Here is a 19,150-nt window from a genome sequence, read left to right as displayed (position 1 = left end):
GTCCGAGGCAGCACAGAAAATATCATCGCCGTTGGGATAACTCGCAGTCGCCCTCTCCGCCGCCAAAACGGCCCGAGGGCGACAACATCACTAAAAGCAGCCAGATGCGGCCTGGGGCAAGATGGAAACACCGCCGGCGAGAGGGGCCAAGAGCCCGGAAAGCGCCGTAGCCAACCACCGGCCTCCACAAACGGCTCGAATAGGCCAGAAAACACTAGTGCCGCCAAAGTGGCCCAAAAACAAGTCAAATGTTGCCACTCGGGCCAGATAAATACTGTTAGGACAAAAATTTCAGCTATAATTCTTGTGCAAAGAAAATGAAATATAGTCATTTCTCCAGAGCTCCAGTCAGGGATGAGAAATAGCCCAGTAGCTAACTTCTGCAAGATTAAAAAAATCCCATTTCTTTTTTAAAAGAATCTCTTCTATTTCTTTTTCACTGAGTTCTAGTGACACATGGCTTAATCTTTCACGAACTATCCACATGGCTTGGAAACATCTAGAAACAGTGACTAATATGCATTGTAATAAGATAATGGGTTGCATTCTTCAATTTAGATTGATAAAGATCAATATTAACATAGGCATCTACTTTAACCTGGCATCAAATAATATTTTAAAATATTAACCAGCTATTTTGGCTTTACATAATCTAAAAACATGAAACATTCTATTGGATCAGACCTAAGGCCTATCAGAGCCAGCTTCCTGTTCCCTGGAATAGCCATCAAAATAGTAGATTGCTGGTACCTGGTAACCCAGGTAATTTGTTCTATAAAAAATAAAATAGAAAATCTGATTACCAGATCATTTTGACCAAAAGGACCAATTATCTATTCCTTAATCTAATTGCCAGACTAAGTCTGAACTGGAGGGTGACTGATGTCAAAGATGCAGGGAGCAAGAAACAGGAGGATGGTTTAAAATCACACCCTTCTCTGCCTGTTTCTTATCCCACACATGGATGGACAATAAAGATAGATGTGTTAAAACACAAACGCAAAGAATAAAAAACCCAAATTTCATCATGGCAATGGTTAAAAAAAGTGTGTTGTTTTACTGGTCTAGCAGCCCTGGGCAAAATAGGGACATATTGGGTGACAGGAGGGGAGGGGCTGTTTCTGCCACAGTATATAGCAGTCGATTGAAATGGAGGAAGTTGACAACACAATAGGCAAAACAATGTCACTAGTGCCACTGCAAATTGGAAAACACTATTCTGACATATAGTAGGAAAAGATGGGTAGAGGATGCACAAACCATGACCTGTGGATAGGTAGAGGAGAATGTTGTATCTTCCTACCCTTGAGAACTAGCTAGCAATTATTACTTGCACTAAGGCAACTGGTTAGTTACATCAGTCCCATGTGTAGCTGCACTCCTGTCTTGCCAATTGCTCTGCTTGAGAGCTCAAAAGGCTAGGAATAAAATGCTGCTTTTCAAGTGCATGCCATTGTTTCTTTTCTTCCAGCTTTTGGATCTTGCCTTGCATTACAGACTATAGACATTACAGATGTTGCAGATTCTGACCCTTGGCTACCAATGCTGATTAAAGGCCATGTGACTGGTTGTTTTCTGACTTCAGGCCCCTTGTTAAATAGCCTTGACCTCTCTTTGCACTGTGCTGATTTCATCCAAGTGGACGGTATGGGTTTGTATGTGTGTGTGTGTGTGTGTGTTCTGTTTCTTTTTAAGTCAGATGCAATTTTTTTACTTTTACCATTTTAGAAAGGGTTTTGGGGGATGCAGCAATTGTGCTTCAGGACTTAGTCTGCCTTAAAGGTTGTTTACTGCTGCTCAATCAATAAGGTTACCCATTGCATATATTTAAAGCATTACTGGCGGAAGGGTTATCGGGCAGCAATGGTAATGCAGGCACACAGTAATATCCAGGAAAAGGGTGAACACTTTCTTTCGACTGCACTATAGTAGTTGCCCTCTGAAATTTCTTCCTGATCAAAAATGATGGGAGCAACATGGGCTCCTTGGTGCTCTCTGAACTTGGCAGTTTTTATGCAGATGCCTCATTACCCAAACCAGTAATGTCATCAGGGCTAGTACTTGTCCTGTCAGTGCTGTCAGGCAAACACTAACACTCAGTGCTTTTTTTGTAAAAGAAAAAGGTGCCGGAACTCACACATGTCATACAACCCGCCTTGCCTAACCTACAAGGTTCCATCCAAAAAAGGTGCCGGAACTCCGTTCTGAGCGTTCTATGAGAAAAAAAGCCCTGCTAACACTGATGATGTTATCTAGTTTGGTTATTCACCTTTGAATTCCTGCAGTGTTCTGGTAAATAAAAAGTCATATTTAACAATTTCTAGTGCTTCTTGACGTGACATTTTATATAATGCTTACTTTTTCTGTTTTCAGCAGCAAGGCTGCAAAATAAACAATTGGTGAGATGCTGATTCTCCTGAGTGTATTGGGGTTGCACTCTTCTTTTTGCTAAACCAGCCTTCCAGTCCCACCAACCCTAGTCAGTGAAACCAAGAGCCATCTTTCTTGAAATGGTGCAAATTATGATCTAGGGAGAGAGGAGGTGGGGAAGATTGTTTTAAAGCCTAAAAATTCTAAATGTACAGCTGGCTTGGTAAATGTAAGCAACTCCTCATCCTGAAGATTTAAGTTGAACATTAATAATGGCCAGTGCTTTTTTTGTAAGAGAAAAAGGTGCCGGAACTCACACGTGTCATACAACCCGCCTTGCCTACCCTACAAGGTTCCATCCAAAAAAGGTGCCGGAACTCCGTTCAGAGCGTTCTATGAGAAAAAAAGCCCTGCTAACACTGATGATGTTGTCTAGTTTGGATAATAAAATGTCTGCATAAAAAAATACCAAGCTCAGAGAGCACCAAGGACTCCTGATTTCAACCCTGAACTACAAATATTGTCCTTTATCGATGACGTAGTTCTTGTTGGATACATTTGCCTCTTATAGTGAAGTAGGAATAAAGATCAGGCAGAGATTTTTTAAAAAAATATTCTACAAGCAGTGTTGACAGTTTGTTAAACTGTGTTTTCTCCTCCAATAACAATTAGGTTCACTGAAAACATGTGTTTTTATGGGTGCAATTCTACAGTTTGACAGAAGGAAGCCACCTGGAAATGAACAGAACATTTGATACTGACAGACAAAGCTTCTGCAGACTTGAATGCTATGGACTGCATGTTAGAAATCAAAAAGTCTCCTGTGGATACATTCAGAATACAATAGCATGAGGAGCCTAGAAGTGCCTGAGAAATATTTAATACTTAATATAGATGCACAGAAGGACTTAAAAGTATTTTAGAATTATTTAATATTAGACATGCCCTGTAGATCATTGATTTAGAGATATATCCTTATCTAAACAGGGAAACGAAATGACTATGGTAAGCAGAAAAGCAAAAAAAAAACCTCCCTCCCTCCCTCCCTCCTCTAATTCTTGCTGGCTTGCCCATTTACTTTACTTTGCTTGTGGGAAGCCTGCAGGGAGAAAAATCAGTAGGGAAGCTAGCAGGAAATTGCAAGTCCAAAGCCAATAGGCAGCTAAATGGCTGCTGCTGGGTGGGGAAGAGAGCAAGGGATTACAAGAATGGCTGAGAAACTGTCATAGAATGTTCAAAATAGGCATCACAACAGACAACAGCCTGGCAAGGCTGAAGCAACAAGAGTTTGGCAGCAGTGAAGCACCCACAACGTTACCAAATTTCGTTCCCTTAGGAGTCATGGGTCCTGGATTTTGGATACATTCTGTAAGTTAGGTAAGTTAGGATTTGAGGTACCTTGGTTCAAAAATTATTACCTTATGAAGAATTGTTTTACCTAGTTAAGATTATGGGAACAAGACTTTTAGTAGTACACAGATTTTTGTTCTTTATTTGACTCAGATTACATAATACATTCTTTCAATTAAATGTAATTAAAATTAATGAACTTGTTTCACTTTCACTTAGTTTTACCAATTGCAATTTAGACAAGGGAAAACTATCCTTAAATGTACAAGGTGGATACTGCTAATAAAAAGGAAATGGTTATGTACTTTTAGACACTTGCCTAGAAAAGATTCTGCTACACCCTTTGTCTTTGCACTTGGCTAATTTGGGAATGAACATAGGAAAATGTCAGAAGATAAAATTTGTCATATGGGTTTATCACTTTCTTATCTTTATGATTAAGTGAGTCATTCTTTCCTAGTCTGGCACTTCTGAAATATAAGGAGCCTTGCCAGTAAGCACATGGCAAATTACATGTAGGGGATTCTACAATGGAGTATATATAGTCTGGGGGAAAAGACATTTCTCTGTCTGCAAAGGCTGATGGATCTTTGTTTCTCAACCTTAGTTCCTAAATGAGGTTGGAGATCACTACCAGTCCCACTGGACCACTGTCCATACAAACAGAAGATCATGGAAATATAGCTATAAATAAATAAAACTGAGCAATTGATTTCTCCCCCTAGACGGAAATAAACAGACCCACAACCTCCCTCTCAAAGAAAGCATGCAGACACCTAGCAAAGAAACACCACCAAATATCCCTAAAAAAATCAAATCAACAAACACACTTGACACAAACAGAAAAGCACCTCAGACTGTTGTCCTCCCCCCCAAAAAAAAAAGAAAAAAGAAAAAAGAAAAAAGAAGGCAAGTGCTGGTGATAGGAGATTCTTCCTGGAGCAAAAATCAAAGATGTGGCTGAGAACCTAGCCAAATAATTAGGTCCACAGATTACTACCCTCTCCTACTCCTTCACACTGGGACAAATGACACAACAAAGAACCTGAGCACAATATCTGAGAGACTATAAGCAACTAGACAAAAAAGTTAAGGAGCTAAGAGCACAAGTAGTGTTCTCATTAGTATTCCCAACAAAAGGCGAACACCCATTGAGGGAAAAAAGAATTCTAGAAATAAACCACTGGCTAAAGGGTTGGTGTTGGTAAGAAAACTTTGGTTTCCTGGACCATGGACTGCATTTCCTACACAAAGGACTCTTGGCAAGGGATGGGTTGCACCTCAAGAAAACAGGGAAAAATGTACTCGGAATGACTGGCCCAACTCATTAGAAGGGCTTTAAACTAAAATTGAAGGAGAAGGGTGACCAATCATTAGAATCTCTAGAACACAAAACCAATCATAAATCCCAAGAAAACAAATCAAACAAAGAGATAGGGAGTGATGAAAAAAAAGAAAAAAACCAAACAACTGGAGATGTAGGAAACATACCCATGGACAGACATAAAAGTCTTAAATGTTTATATACTAATGCAAAAAGCTTGGGGAACAAACAGGGTGAACTAGAAGTAATAGAACATGAGGGTGGGTATGACACAGTTGGCATTAAGGAAACCTGGTGGGGTGAAACCCATGACTGGAATGGACTGATGGATGGATACAAATTGTTCAAAAGAAACAGAACTACAAAAAGAGGAGGGGGAATTGCACTATATGTAAGAGAATACTATATATCTACAGAAATGCACACGATCAAAGATAAAAGCCCTCCAGAACCTATATGGGTCAATATAAAAGGGGAAAAAAGTGAAATTGCCATACGGGTATACTACAGGCCACCCAACCAATCAGAAGAAATAGTTAACAAATGTATGTAGGAAGCATACCACAGTAGTAATGGGAGATGTCAACTACCCAGATATCACCTGGAAGACAAACTCTGCAGTGAGCGGGAGATCAAACAGATTCCTAACCAACCTAGCCGACAATTTTGTCATCCAAAAGGTAGAGGAGGGAACTAGAAGTAAAGCTATACTGGATCTAACTCTTACTAATAGAGAAGAAGTGATAGAGGGAGTTGAAGTTGCTGGAACCTTGAGGGAAAGTGACCACGTCATACTGGAATTCAATAGAATGCAAACACAAGCAATAGAAAATAATTCAACCAATGTCTTAAACTTCAAAAGAGCTGATTTTAACAAACTCAGAGAGAACCTAGGAAAGATTCATGGATGAAAATCCTAAAGGGGAAAACAACTCAAGAAACATGGGAATTCTGAAAAATGCTATCATAAAAGCCCAGTCCAGCACAATACCACTGAAAAAGAAAAACAAGAAAGTCAAGAAGAAACCAGCATGGCTGCACAAAAATCTCTCAGACCAAGTGAAAGACAAAAAGGACAAGTACAAAAAATGGAAAGAGGGACACATAACTAAGGCCGATTACCAGCAGATAGCCAGAACATGCAAAGATGAAGTCAGGAAAGCAAAGGCTCAGAATGAACAAAGACTTGCAACAGAAATCAAGGATAATAAAAAAAGTTTCTTTCAACATATTAATAATAAAAAAGTCAAGGAAACTATAGGTCCACTAAAGAGAGAAGCTGGCAAGGAAGTAACAAGCAATAGGGAGAAAGTAGAGCTGCTTAACTCATTCTTTGCATGAGTCTTCACACAAAAAGAAATTATAGCACAACATACCAAAAAATACTGCAAAAGATAAAATAGAAACAAAAATTAAAATAAGCAAGAAAATAATAAGAGTACGAATAGAATAGAATAGAATAGAATAATAGAATAGAATAGAATAGAATAGAATAGAATAGAATAGAATAGAATAGAATAGAATAGAATAGAATAGAATAGAATAGAATAGAATAGAAGCTGGAAGGGACCTTGGGCGTCTTCTAGTCCAGCCCCCTGCTCAAGCATGAGAACCTATACAGTCTCAGACAGGTGAATGTCTAGTCTCTTATTAAAAAATCTCCAGTGATGGAGCGCCCATGATTTCTCAAGGCAAGCTGTTCCACTGTTTAATTGTCCTCATTGTCAAGAATGTTCTCCTTAATTCCAGGTTGCTTCTCTCTTTGATCAGTTTCCAACCATTGTTTCTCGTCCTTCCCTCTGGTACTTTGGTGAACAACCTTGCCTTGTGGCAGCCCCTCAGATACTGGAACACTGCTATCATGTCTACCCTATTTCTTCTGTTCTTTAGACTAGCCAAACCCAAGTCCTGCAGCTGTTCTTCATATGTTTTAGTCTCCAGGCCTTTGATCATCTTGGTTGCTCCTCTCTGAATTTTTTCCAAACTCTCAACATCTTTGTGATATGGTGACCAAAATTGGCTGCAGTATTCTAGGTGTGGTCTTACTAGGGTTTTATAAAGCGGTACTAATACTTTGCGTGATCTTGATTCTATGCCTCTGCTTATACAACCCAGGATTGTATTAGCTTTTTTGGTTGCTGCTGCACACTGCTGGCTCATAGTCAAGTGATCGTCGATTAGGACTCCAACAAAGATGATCAAAGGCCTGGAGACTAAAACATATGAAGAACAGCTGCAGGACTTGGGTTTGGCTAGTCTAAAGAAAAGAAGAAATAGGGCTGACATGATAGCAGTATTTCAATATCTGAGAGGCTGCCACAAAGAGGAGGGGGTCAAGTTATTCTCCAAAGAACCAGAGGGCAAGACAAGAAACAATGGTTGGAAACTGATCAAAGGGAGAAGCAACCTTGAATTAAGGAGAAAGTTCCTAACAGTGAGGACAATTAACCAGTGGAACAGGTTGCCTTCAGAAATTGTGGTCGCTCCATCACTGGAGGTTTTTAAGAAGAGACTAGACAGTAACCTGTCTGAAATGGTACAGGTTCTCCTGCTTGAGCAGGGGGCTGGACTAGAAGACTTCCAAGGTCCTTTTCAGCTCTATTCTATTCTAGTTGATAATGCAAGTTGGGAAGTACTTCCTGAAAACAATTCATTTTCCAATTTTTGCATAATTAAAAAAATTCAAGGGTGTTAAGAAATATCAACTGATTTTTTTCTTCTAAATTAAACATTTCTTGAGGGCCAGAAGCACCAATGCAGCTTGTATTGTTATATGATTTATTACTCCAGTCTGACCTCCTTTTAATTATCTTTTCAATTAGTAGGATAGCAGATAATCATGCTGAGGTGCAAGTAATAAGATCATTATTTCTGATGCATAGAAGCAGCAGCACAATTATCTATCCTTGGAGAAGATATAATGCGTTGAAAACAGTGATTCATGTAGGTGAACTTGCCATGAATATTAACAATGACAGTGTGCCTTCAGTTTATGAAGCAATGATCAGAAAATCCTGCTCATGGAAGCAGTATATATACAGTTAAAATTGTTGTTGTTGTTGTTAGTTGCGAAGTTATGTCTATCAATTATACAATTTGCCTGAATTATAGTTCCATAATTTGACTGTATATAGTTAAAGTGAAAGAAATGTAGTCAATAATTCATACATCATATTAAGCCACAATTCTATTAACTATGGTTTAAATAATAACTGGCTGGATTTGCATCATATCCTACCCAATATACAGCACCACAGGTCAGAAAAACAGATATTCTAATCTAAAATCAAGCTACATTATGGAAGGGCACAATTATGAATCTAGTCCTTTCATATTCATGGCAATGATATCTGTCAGGAGGCTCAAAATCTGTGAGATGGTGGGATCATGAATGAAATGCTACCATATATGTGCATGCAGTGGCTCATATCTATGTACAAAGGGTCTTTGATAATAATAATAATAATAATAATAATAATAATAATAATAATAATAATAATAATAATAATAATAATAATAATAATAATAATAATAATAATAATAATAATAATAATAATAATAATAATGTTGGAAGGGACCTTGGAGGTCATCTAGTCCAACCCCCTGCTAAGGCAGGAAACCCTATACCATTTCAGACAAATGGCTGTCCAGTCTCTTCTTAAAAACTTCCAGTGTTGGAGCATTCACCACTTCTGGAGGCAGGTTGTTCCACTGGTTAGTTGTTCTGTCAGGAAGTTTCTCCTTAGTTCTAGGTTGCTTCTCTCCTTGACTAGTTTCCATCCATTGCTTCTTGTCCTGCTTTCAGGTGCCTTGGAGAATAGCTTGGCTCCCTCTTCTTTGTGGCGGCCCCTGAGATATTGGAACACTGCTATCATGTCACCCCTCACCCTTCTCTTCATTAAACTACACATACCCAATTCCAGCAACCGTTCCCTATATGTTTTAGCCTCCAGTCCCCCAATCATTTTTGTTGCTCTTCTCTGTACTCTTTCTAGAGTCTCGACATCTTTTTTACATCGTGGTGACCAAAACTGGATGCAGTATTCCAGGTGTGGCCTTACCAAGGCATTGTAAAGTGGTATTAGTACTTCACGTGATCTTGATTCTATTCCTCTGTTAATGCAGCCTAGCACTGTGTTGGCTTTTTTGGCAGCTGCAGCACACTGCTGGCTCATATTTAAGTGATTGTCCACTAGGACTCCGAGATCCCTCTCACAGTTACTACTATCGAGCAAGGTACCACCTATACTATACCTGTGCATTTGATTTTTCCTGCCTAAATGCAGAACCTTACTTTTTTCACAATTGAATTTCATTTTGTTAGATAGTGCCCAGTGTTCGAGTCTGTCCAGATCCTCCTGTATCTTAAGCCTATCTTCTGGAGTATTGGCTATTCCTGCCAGCTTGGTGTCATCTGCAAATTTGATGAGTTCCCAATCTATCCCCTCATCCAAATCGTTAATGAAGATGTTGAAGAGCACTGGGCCCAGAACAGAGCCCTGGGGCACCCCACTACACACTTCCTTCCATGTAGATGCGGTTCCATTGAGGACCACACGCTGATTACGGCCTGTCAGCCAGCTACGAATCCATCTGGTGGTGATGCTATCTAACCCACATTTTTCTATCTTATCAAGTAGTAGGTTGTGATCTACTTTATCAAATGCCTTACTGAAATCCAAGTAAATTAAATCTACAGCATTCCTCTGGTCCACTAGTTTTGTCACTTGGTCAAAGAATGCAATAAGGTTTGTCTGGCATGATCTGTTTTTGACAAACCCATGTTGGCTTTTAGTGATAACTTTGTTCTCATCAAGGTGTTCGCTGATTTGTTGTTTGATTATCTTTTCCAGAATCTTCCCAGGTATTGAGGTCAGGCTGATAGGTCTGTAGTTTCCTGGATCTGTTTTTTCCCCTTTTTTTGAAGATGGGAACTACATCAGCTCTCTTCCAGTCCTCTGGTAGTTCCCCAGTGCTCCAGGATCTTTGAAAAATATAGTTCAGTGGTTCTGAGATCACGTCTGCCAGTTCCTTGAGAACCTTGGGGTGTAATCCATCTGGTCCTCGTGATTTGAACTCATCTAGGCTGGACAGGTGGTCACTTACCATTTTCTTGCCTATCTTAACTTGCGTTTCTATTCTGTTTTTTATGGCACTGGTTTTGGTAGGTTGGACTGTTTTTTCCCTTTGTGTAAAGACAGATGCAAAAAACGAGTTAAATAGTTTTGCTTTCTCCCTGTTGCTTGTCACCTTCTTGCCACTTTCCCCCACTAATGGACCAATCATTTCCTTAACTTTTTTCTTGTTTCTTATATGTTGAAAGAAGCTTTTTTTGATCAGATTCTGCACCAACAATCTTAAAGATGTTGACCCTTCCCAATGCCCATGTTTCTTATATAAAATAAGATCCTCTTGTTCTTATTTTTGCTTCAATTCTATAAGAATGTTAGTCTTGCCTAGAAAAATAAGCCTTATGTTCTTAATTCAAGCACCAACTTCCTCAGATCCTGGATGAAGCGGTTTATCTAGACCCGTACCAATCGGGTTTCAGGCCGGGCTACAGCACGGAGACGGCATTGGTCGCTCTGATGAATGATCTCTGGAGAGCCCGGGACAGGGGCCATTCCTCTGTCCTTGTCTTATTAGACCTCTCGGCGGCTTTCGATACCATCGATCATGGTATCTTGCTGCGACGCCTCAGGGGACTGGGAGTGGGAGGCACGGTTCTGCGTTGGTTCTCCTCCTTTCTCCAGGGTCGCTCGCAGTCGGTGCTGACAGGGGGACAGAGGTCGACCCCGAGGCCTCTCGCTTGCGGAGTCCCTCAGGGGTCGGTCCTCTCGCCTCTCCTGTTCAACATCTACATGAAACCGCTGGGTGAGATCATTCGCAGTTTTGGAGTAGGGTACCATCAGTATGTAAGGGACGCGGTGGCTCAGTGGGTTAGGACGCTGAGCTTGTCGATCGGAAGGTCGGCAGTTTGGCGGGTCGAATCCCGAGTGCCGCGTAACAGAGTGAGCGCCTGTTACTCGTCCCAGCTTCTGCCCACCTAGCAGTTCGAAAGCATGTAAAAATGCAAGTAGAAAAATAGGGACCACTACGGTGGGAAGGTAACAGCGTTCCGTGCGCCTTTGGCGTCTAGTCATGCCGGCCACATGACCACGGAGATGTCCTCGGACAAGCGCTGGCTCTTCGGCTATGAAACGGAGATGAGCACCGGCCCCTAGAGTCGGAAACGACTAGCACACATGTGCGGGGGAACCTTTACCTTTACCTTTACCTTTTACCATCAGTATGCTGATGACACCCAGCTTTTTATCTCAACTCCAAACAATATCAGTGATGCCCTAGACGTGATGTCCCGCTGCCTGAAAGCGGTCCGGGAATGGATGGGGAGGAACAGGCTTCAACTGAACCCGGACAAGACTGAATGGCTGTACGTTCCGGCATGCCAGGATATTCAGAACGTCCCATTGCTTAACATCGGGGACAAGTTACTTCCCCCTGTTGATAGGGCCCGCAACCTGGGTGTCCTCCTAGACTCGCAACTCTCCCTAGAAGACCACATAGGAGCTGTGACCAAGGGGGCCTTCTCCCGGGTTCGACTAGTTCGCCAACTACGGCCTTATCTGGACCTGGATTCCTTACGTACAGTCACCCATGCCCTTGTGACCTCTCGCCTAGACTATTGTAACGCTCTCTACATGGGGCTGCCCTTGAGATCCACTCGGAAGCTTCAACTGGTGCAAAGTGCAGCGGCACGGACACTCTTGGGAGCCTCCCGATACTCCCATATCACACCTCTCCTCTGTGCGCTGCACTGGCTTCCGGTTGCCTTCCGTGTGAAGTTCAAAGTGCTAACAATGACATACAAAGCCCTACATGGCATGGGTCCGGACTACCTACGGGAGCACCTTCTGCCAATGTCAGCACCCCACCGTCCTGTGCGCTCCCACAGAGAGGGCCTCCTCAGGGTGCCACCGCTCAAGGAATGTCGGCTGGTGGCCCCCAGGGGGAGGGCATTCTCAGTGGGTGCGCCAGCCCTCTGGAACAGCTTACCAACCGAAATCCGGATGGCCCCCGACCTCCGTACCTTCCGACGCGACTTAAAAACTTTCCTGTTCCAGCAGTCCGGCCTGGCATGATAGCGTTAATTGGGGTCCCAGTTTGTTTTCACTATTGTTTTTATTATTTTTATTGTTCATCTGTATACCTTCCTTCCTCTGTACACCGCCCCGAGTCCCTCGGGAGAAGGGCGGTTTATAAAAAACTAATAAATAAATAAATAAATAAATAAATAATTCATATCCAATTTATTGAAATTGGACTGATATAGTTACTGCAGTCAGATGGCACTTGTTAAATATATTGTACTTAACATACTTTTCATTTGAGTGTTTTTTAAAAAATGATGGACAGTCTATTTATTCTGGCGAGTCCAGATATAATAGTACAAAAGGAAATGTATTTCAGCAGTATTGAGGGGTCTTAAAATAGTTTAGAAAGAAAGCAATATCAAATATGGAAATTCTTTGCAAATTGGAAGATAATATCTTGCAATGAGTGTATATCCACAGTGAAATAATTTTTCAATTTGTCAAATATTCTGTGAAGTGAGACTATCAAATAATTACATTAGGTTATACAATATATCAGACTGTACTGGGAGACATGTATGCATGTGCATCCATGCACACATGCAGACTTTTAAAAAACATTTTATAATCACAGATATTATGTATTATTTACTCTATCTTTCCCTTTCTTTTTTGAAGGAACTCAAGATGACCTGCATGAATTTCCCAAGAGTCACTATCCAGATTAAATTCTACTTAATGTTAACATATTAGCTATATTAACTTAGAGTAAATTGAATTCAGAGCTACAAAGAACACATGGCTATGTTCTACTATTACTTTACCTCTCTTTCAACAGACTTATTGCACCCCATTACAATAAATAGAAACAGTGCTTTTTTTGTAAAAGAAAAAGGTGCCAGAACTCACACATGTCATACAACCCGCCTTGCCTACCCTACAAGGTTCCATCCAAAAAAGGTGCCGGAACTCCGTTCTGAGCGTTCTATGAGAAAAAAAGCCCTGAATAGAAATACACAGCTGCAGTTCTTAACTGTTACACCCCAAGTCTCCCCATTAAAAAGGATGACATGATTTTCAAATAGTAAAATTGCATTTACCCAGAAGCTTTGAAGATCATTCAGAAGGCAAGGGTACACATTTTTGGTATAATTTAAGTGGGGAAAGCTAGAGTCATCATAGCAGGGAAATGATGCAGACTAGGCAAATTGTACCATTTGCCTGGGCTGGAAGTTGCCAAGGGGTGTCCTGGGAGTTTGGGAATTTATTTTATTTTTTTCTATACTTTTTAAAACTGTTAAGCCTATTTCACAGCTCACAAAACACAGGCCCAATTTGCTTTGTGCTTAAAACAAAATGAAGCTGCAATACTGATATTTGGAAGCTAGATTGCCAAACTGCCATGGGCACCACAGAAATAGGCTTTGGAGACACAAGCAATCCATCCATGATCTAAAATAAAAGAACTTCTCCAACAGAGAGATGTATGCAATGCAGATTTAAAGTCTAATACACTGAAGTTACAATGCTAAAGCTATCTACTTTTTTAAAAAAGGGAGACTGCTTCTTCCTTTGTCATAGCTCCTGAAACAAATGCAAGCTACCAAAATTAACTTGATAACCTCAGGCTAGGAAAATGGCAAATTGTAATTTATGGCATTTATAGAAATAAAAACTTACCAGCACTAACAGTGATAGCCTCAATGAATTGTTCTCTCCAGCTGTTTGTTCCAACCACAAGAGCTAGATTTGTCTTCTTGATAAGCTTGTCCACAGTGTTCTGCAGATGGACAGACAAAACATGGAGTACGTGGTAAATGTAAAGGATGCTGGTTAGCATTAGAGCATGGATATCAACATCAGATGGATGAAATTAAACATATATGCTAAAGTATCTTGCTTTAAAAAGGCTTGAAATATTTGTGCAAAAGTATTTCTTAATGGTGCCTTGTAATTAGACCTACAAAAAGATGACTTGCACATTTTCATAAAGTATTAGTTCATCTATATTTGATGCGGTGAAAAGGAAGTCCTATTTTCTTTGGACATCTTCTTAATAGTTGTTATTACAATAGTAAACTTTTGGCAAATTGGTAAGGCCTACTGTGGTCAAGATGGAATGATCTATTCATTTTCTGCCAATCTGCTTCATTTGTAGGTCTGGTTCTTAGGAAAGACTGATTTATTATGGCTAATATGCAAAGAAAAAGATAGCCAAGAAAGGGTGAATGATCCATTCCTCCCACATAATTTGCCTGCATGACATTCCATGAATCTGCCATCATGAAGTCCCTGGATGTTTATGATAACTGGACAAATGATTAAATAAAAATTTAATGCTACTATAGATAGTGCTCGATTTATGACAATTGGAACTAGAATTTCCACTGCTAAGCAAGGCAGTTAAGCGAGTTATGCCCAATTTTATGACCCTTTTTGCTGCAGTTGTTAAGCAAATCGCTGCAATGGTTAAGTGTATCATGAATTTAACACTATTCACTTCATTAAGTGAACCCAGCTTCCTCCATTGACTTTCCTTGTCAGAAACTGGCTGGGAAGGTCACAAATGGCAATCACGCATCTCTAGGATGCTGCAACCGTCATAAATATAAGCTGGTTACCAAATGCCTGTAGGGATCCCCATATATAACACCTTACCTAGTTTATTTTATAGGCTTCTTTTGCACTGAACCCTCTGAACCTCATTCAGACCAATGTACTATGCATAGCGAGGAAAAGTAATTTTACAGGGGGCCAGAGCATTGGTTCACCTATTTCTTCCCTGAATTGGTAAGGCCTGTGATTAAACTGGGGATAAAAAAAAGACAACTTAAAAAATAGTCATAAAGGTGCCATGTAGAAACTCCTGAGACATTGATGTATCTGAAAATAAATTAATACTTCAGAAAATTGCACTTAACTGACATATTTGCTTTACTACAGCTAAACTAGACACTTACAACTTTTACTGATCTCCTATACATTTAATAACCTTGAGATATGCTTACAGAGCAGAGTTATAAAAACTTTGCTTTCAAGCTAATGCACCTCATAATATTATAAAATTGAATATGAAGTATATAATTATGCATACTTCATTTTCTTTACAAATGATTGATTTGAGCTACACCATGATTTAGGTTCAGTGAGGTTGCCTGCAACCATTCAAAATTACTCTCTAAAGCAGGGGTGTCAAACTGCTAGCCCACGGGCCGGATGCGTCACACGGTAGCTACACCCACCCCATTGGCAGCAATGGCAAAACTGTCACGATACATTGCGCGATGTCACGTGACGTGAGTTTGACTTGTCTGCTCTAAGGGAATTCACAAGAGAATATTTTGGCTAAGCTGCATAAAACAATAAAAGAACTAAAAAAGGATTGCTTATGTCGGTGATTCCTGTATAATGACATTAATACAGAATGGTATAAAATTTTAATATCTAATTTAAAATTATCTTCAGGGGATGCAAATAAAAGAAAATGAAATTTAATTTTAAATTTCCAATAATTATTAATCATGTAAATAATATGGTGCTTCTGTTTTAAATAGTCAACATGGCATTGTGCTTAATGAGCTAGATTAGATGTGCATTCATATTCTTCTTTAGCTGAAAAGTTGATTCAGTAAGAAGTTAGGTATTATCTCAAACTTAACCACTTGATCCATAGGATAAAAAGAAGGGATAAAGCACCTATGCTATTAAAAAAATGTTCATGATTTTTTTACATTTAAAGTGTGTGTGTAATGTTCTTATTTGAAGATGTAGGAGGTGACCAAATACACCAGGGGTGTCAAACTCAATTTCATTGAGGGCCGCATCAGCATTGCAGTTGCCCTCAGGGGGCCGGGTGGGTATGGCCAGGGTGGGCGTGGCCTACTGGCTGGGTGTGGCCAGCTCTGCATCGTTCGCATCAAGGGTGCCTATGGGGGCCTGGGCAGGAGTGGGACAGATCTGAGGGTCTCTGGCAGATGGAGGGTCTCTGGGCCAAGGCCAAGGCAGTGGGGGCTGTTCCCTCACTGTTTCCAGGATGGCTTCACGGGCCACATGAAACCACTTCGCGGGCCTGATCCGGCCCCCGGGCCTTGTGTTTGACATGTCTGAAATACACCATCAGTTTGGAGTCTAAACACCACCAAAAGAGACCCCCCCACTTGAAGTCCATTTGCCTTGACTTTTAGTAGATCAGATTCTTGTGCTAAGATTGCATGGAATAAACTTGTAGTACTTTTGAACTGTATCTTAGCTCCTGATTTCTTGCACCTGACAGAAATCATTTATACAATCTGAGAATTGTGTGTAATTTTCTTATTCGAACTCATTTTTACAATGAGTAGTAGGATAACTTCATAATATAATTGAAATACATAAATAGATTTTTAATATTTTTGGAAATCCCACTAGGAAAAGGCAGAAAGAGAGAGAGAAGGAAGGAAGGAAGGAGAGAGAAAGAAAGGAAAAAAGGAAGGAAGGAAAACAACATGGCTATGGCTGCAGTTTATCCTTCTATGAATATATTTGATGGCTTTCAAACAATAATTGTTAAAAACATAGTTCTTAAAGGTGAGCTGCAAAGTTTAGTGAAATAAAATTTCCTACAGAATAAATTGTTGCCCTTCTTTAAAATAGATGCTGCTCCATAATAAATAATAAATAAAAGCATCAGAAAATTAGCCAAATTATTTCAACTCTATAATTTTTATGAATTGCACAACTTGCCTTTTCTCAGAAGAAAATTCTAATTGCACAGGCCCATTTTGTATGTGTGTGTGTGTGTGTGGGGGGGGGGAATTCCCTACAAAAATATAATCCTAGGTTACCACAGGACAGATACGGAATAGAGCTGTAATAACTTAATAGTTGTTAGTTGTCAGATGGTGCCTGAATTAAATACATCAAATTAATGGTAACAATGACTTTAGACGTCCCCATACTGTACCTTGAACTCGTAGGACTCTTCAATAATCACTTCTAGCTTTGTGTGCTCCCCCAGGATGGGGCGCCCCATTTCAGCAATGCGGCGTTCTTCCTCTTCTTTGCTTGTCAGAGGCTGCTTCTCTTCGTTCTCTTCTGTGGATGGAGAAGACAAAAAGAACCAGTTGAGGGATGATGAGTCTATTGTCTTTTCTGCAGCCAGCTCCTGTTTATCCTCCAACATGCTGGCAAAAGCATGCAGACCACTGTTACAGGAATATTCCACCAGGACAGCCTCCTGCATTGTAAGGATTGAAGTTTGCTCTTCCAGATAGTTTACCTGGAAGTATCAGGAAATTATATCCTGTTCACACCTCCTCTGTATGTCAAAGAAGTGCTTCCTTTCCTCCCTTGAGCTTTTTAAGGGAATTACAATTTAGCAGGTGGCTCTTTGAGTAGCTCTTTGCAACTGGGAAATAGAAAGGAAAGATCAAGCTAGGGATTCACAGTTCAATATGACACACTACCTAATGTGGTTGCTTTTAACCAGATCTACTCTTAATTAAGGGTGTGTCTAAATATGAAACATATGATTGTAACAGATGCTGATGTTTGCCTGCTGTGTGAGTATTTGTCTGATAATGAAATGAACTATGTCTTCCAATGGAGCATAGACTCAGTAGTAACCCCAGTGTGTATATTGTTGTCAATCTCACATCCCTAAAAAGTCCTTTAAAAAAAAAGAACAAAATATACAAAATAAGAAACAAAACATAAAAAGGGCAGAAAAAGAAAATGATGTTCACAATGAAAACACCATTTTTCTGGGCACCATAGAATAATTAGGAATTTTTATACAGCAGGTAGCAACTTTGAAATTACAAAGTGATTTCTATGAGCAAGTATTTTAGATTGACTGATTGGTGTTCAAGCAAAAGCAGACAATATATCCACAAGAGAAATATAAAGAAATATCTTTGGTCAATATTAGCTCATGTGTTTCCAGGTTCACAGAGCCATTTCGTCCTGTTAGGATTGTCTGACAATTACCATTTAGCTGCAATTCCTGGATGAACAACTCCTAATAACAACTTAGTTTTTAAAACCATGACAAGGCAGAAAGGGGTTAGAGTTTTTGGCACCTCTTTATTGCCCTCTACCCAAATATGGCAAGGAACTCTGTCCTCTCCCCAAAGAACATGTGTTTAGATTTGTATATATAAATGAAAAATCTATAGTACACCTTTCCTTGATTATGTGAAAACAGACTCAGAGGAAATTAGCCTCAACAGGACATCATCACATTTGAGTTTAATATTCTGGTGAAGCGAGATACAACATATATTGTGTTCATGTTAATCTCAATCTTTCTCAAACTATTATTGTAGGTGTGTCTGCATCCTAATGAGAAGGCTGCTGTGACAGATGGGGGAGTCTCCCATCTTTCTTTTTTCCCCATGGTTTTTCTCTCTTGGAATATAATCCATACCTCTTTTTTATTATTATTTTTATCGTGGCCTCTGATATCATAACTCATATTGGGTGGAACAAAAGGCCTGGAAAGGTCTCCATCATTTATTCTTATTTTCACTGATTATTAATTTTTTATGCTGTCTTACTATTACAGTGACTCTGGGCAATTTAAAATATAAAAAATCAATAAATATCAATCAATAAAATCAATATTGATTTCAAAAAATAAAACTTATTTAAGTTTTACACTACAGTTTCTGCATATTTCTCACTTTATAATGGAAGCAATTTTTATTATTAATTTTTAGTGACTGTTCTGACAAAAATCAATAGTATATTAAGATTCTAGAGGGTTGCAAATAAGGACTTTGGGGTTGCTAGTGGCTCTGGGGTTGCAGGTTTCCATCCTTCATTTAAAAGAGACACACAGATACCTGAATTCTCTGCCTGAATTGTAGGTGGGGTTGTGTCTCCTAAGAAATCAACGATGGTGGTATCTGCTGGGACATTAATCCTATGATTCTTACATTGCTTGCTTAACCTATTTATAAATTAATGAAATTGCTACAAAATACCAGGGAAATGTTGAAATTAGTGGATTGCTTTCATTATTGAAACAAAT

General features: G+C 39.7%; 1 protein-coding gene across 1 annotated transcript in view; it reads right to left on the bottom strand.

The window, feature by feature from the left end:
* SLC8A1 (solute carrier family 8 member A1) overlaps positions 1-19,150 on the bottom strand; it is a gene marked incomplete at its 3' end in the record, with an annotated part of 283,351 nt that overhangs the window by 21,180 nt on the left and 243,021 nt on the right. The window contains exons 7-8 of the mRNA XM_081312564.1: positions 17,081-17,211; positions 13,819-13,918 (exon numbers count right to left, since the gene is read on the bottom strand). Coding sequence (XP_081168690.1) covers positions 13,819-13,918; positions 17,081-17,211 — 231 coding nt within the window. The remainder of the gene's footprint in view (positions 1-13,818; positions 13,919-17,080; positions 17,212-19,150) is intronic.

The sequence above is a fragment of the Vipera berus genome (assembly GCF_964194415.1).
Source record: "Vipera berus genome assembly, chromosome: 1".
Classification (NCBI taxonomy): Eukaryota; Metazoa; Chordata; class Lepidosauria; order Squamata; family Viperidae; genus Vipera; species Vipera berus.
This window is presented reverse-complemented; position numbering and strand designations above follow the sequence as displayed.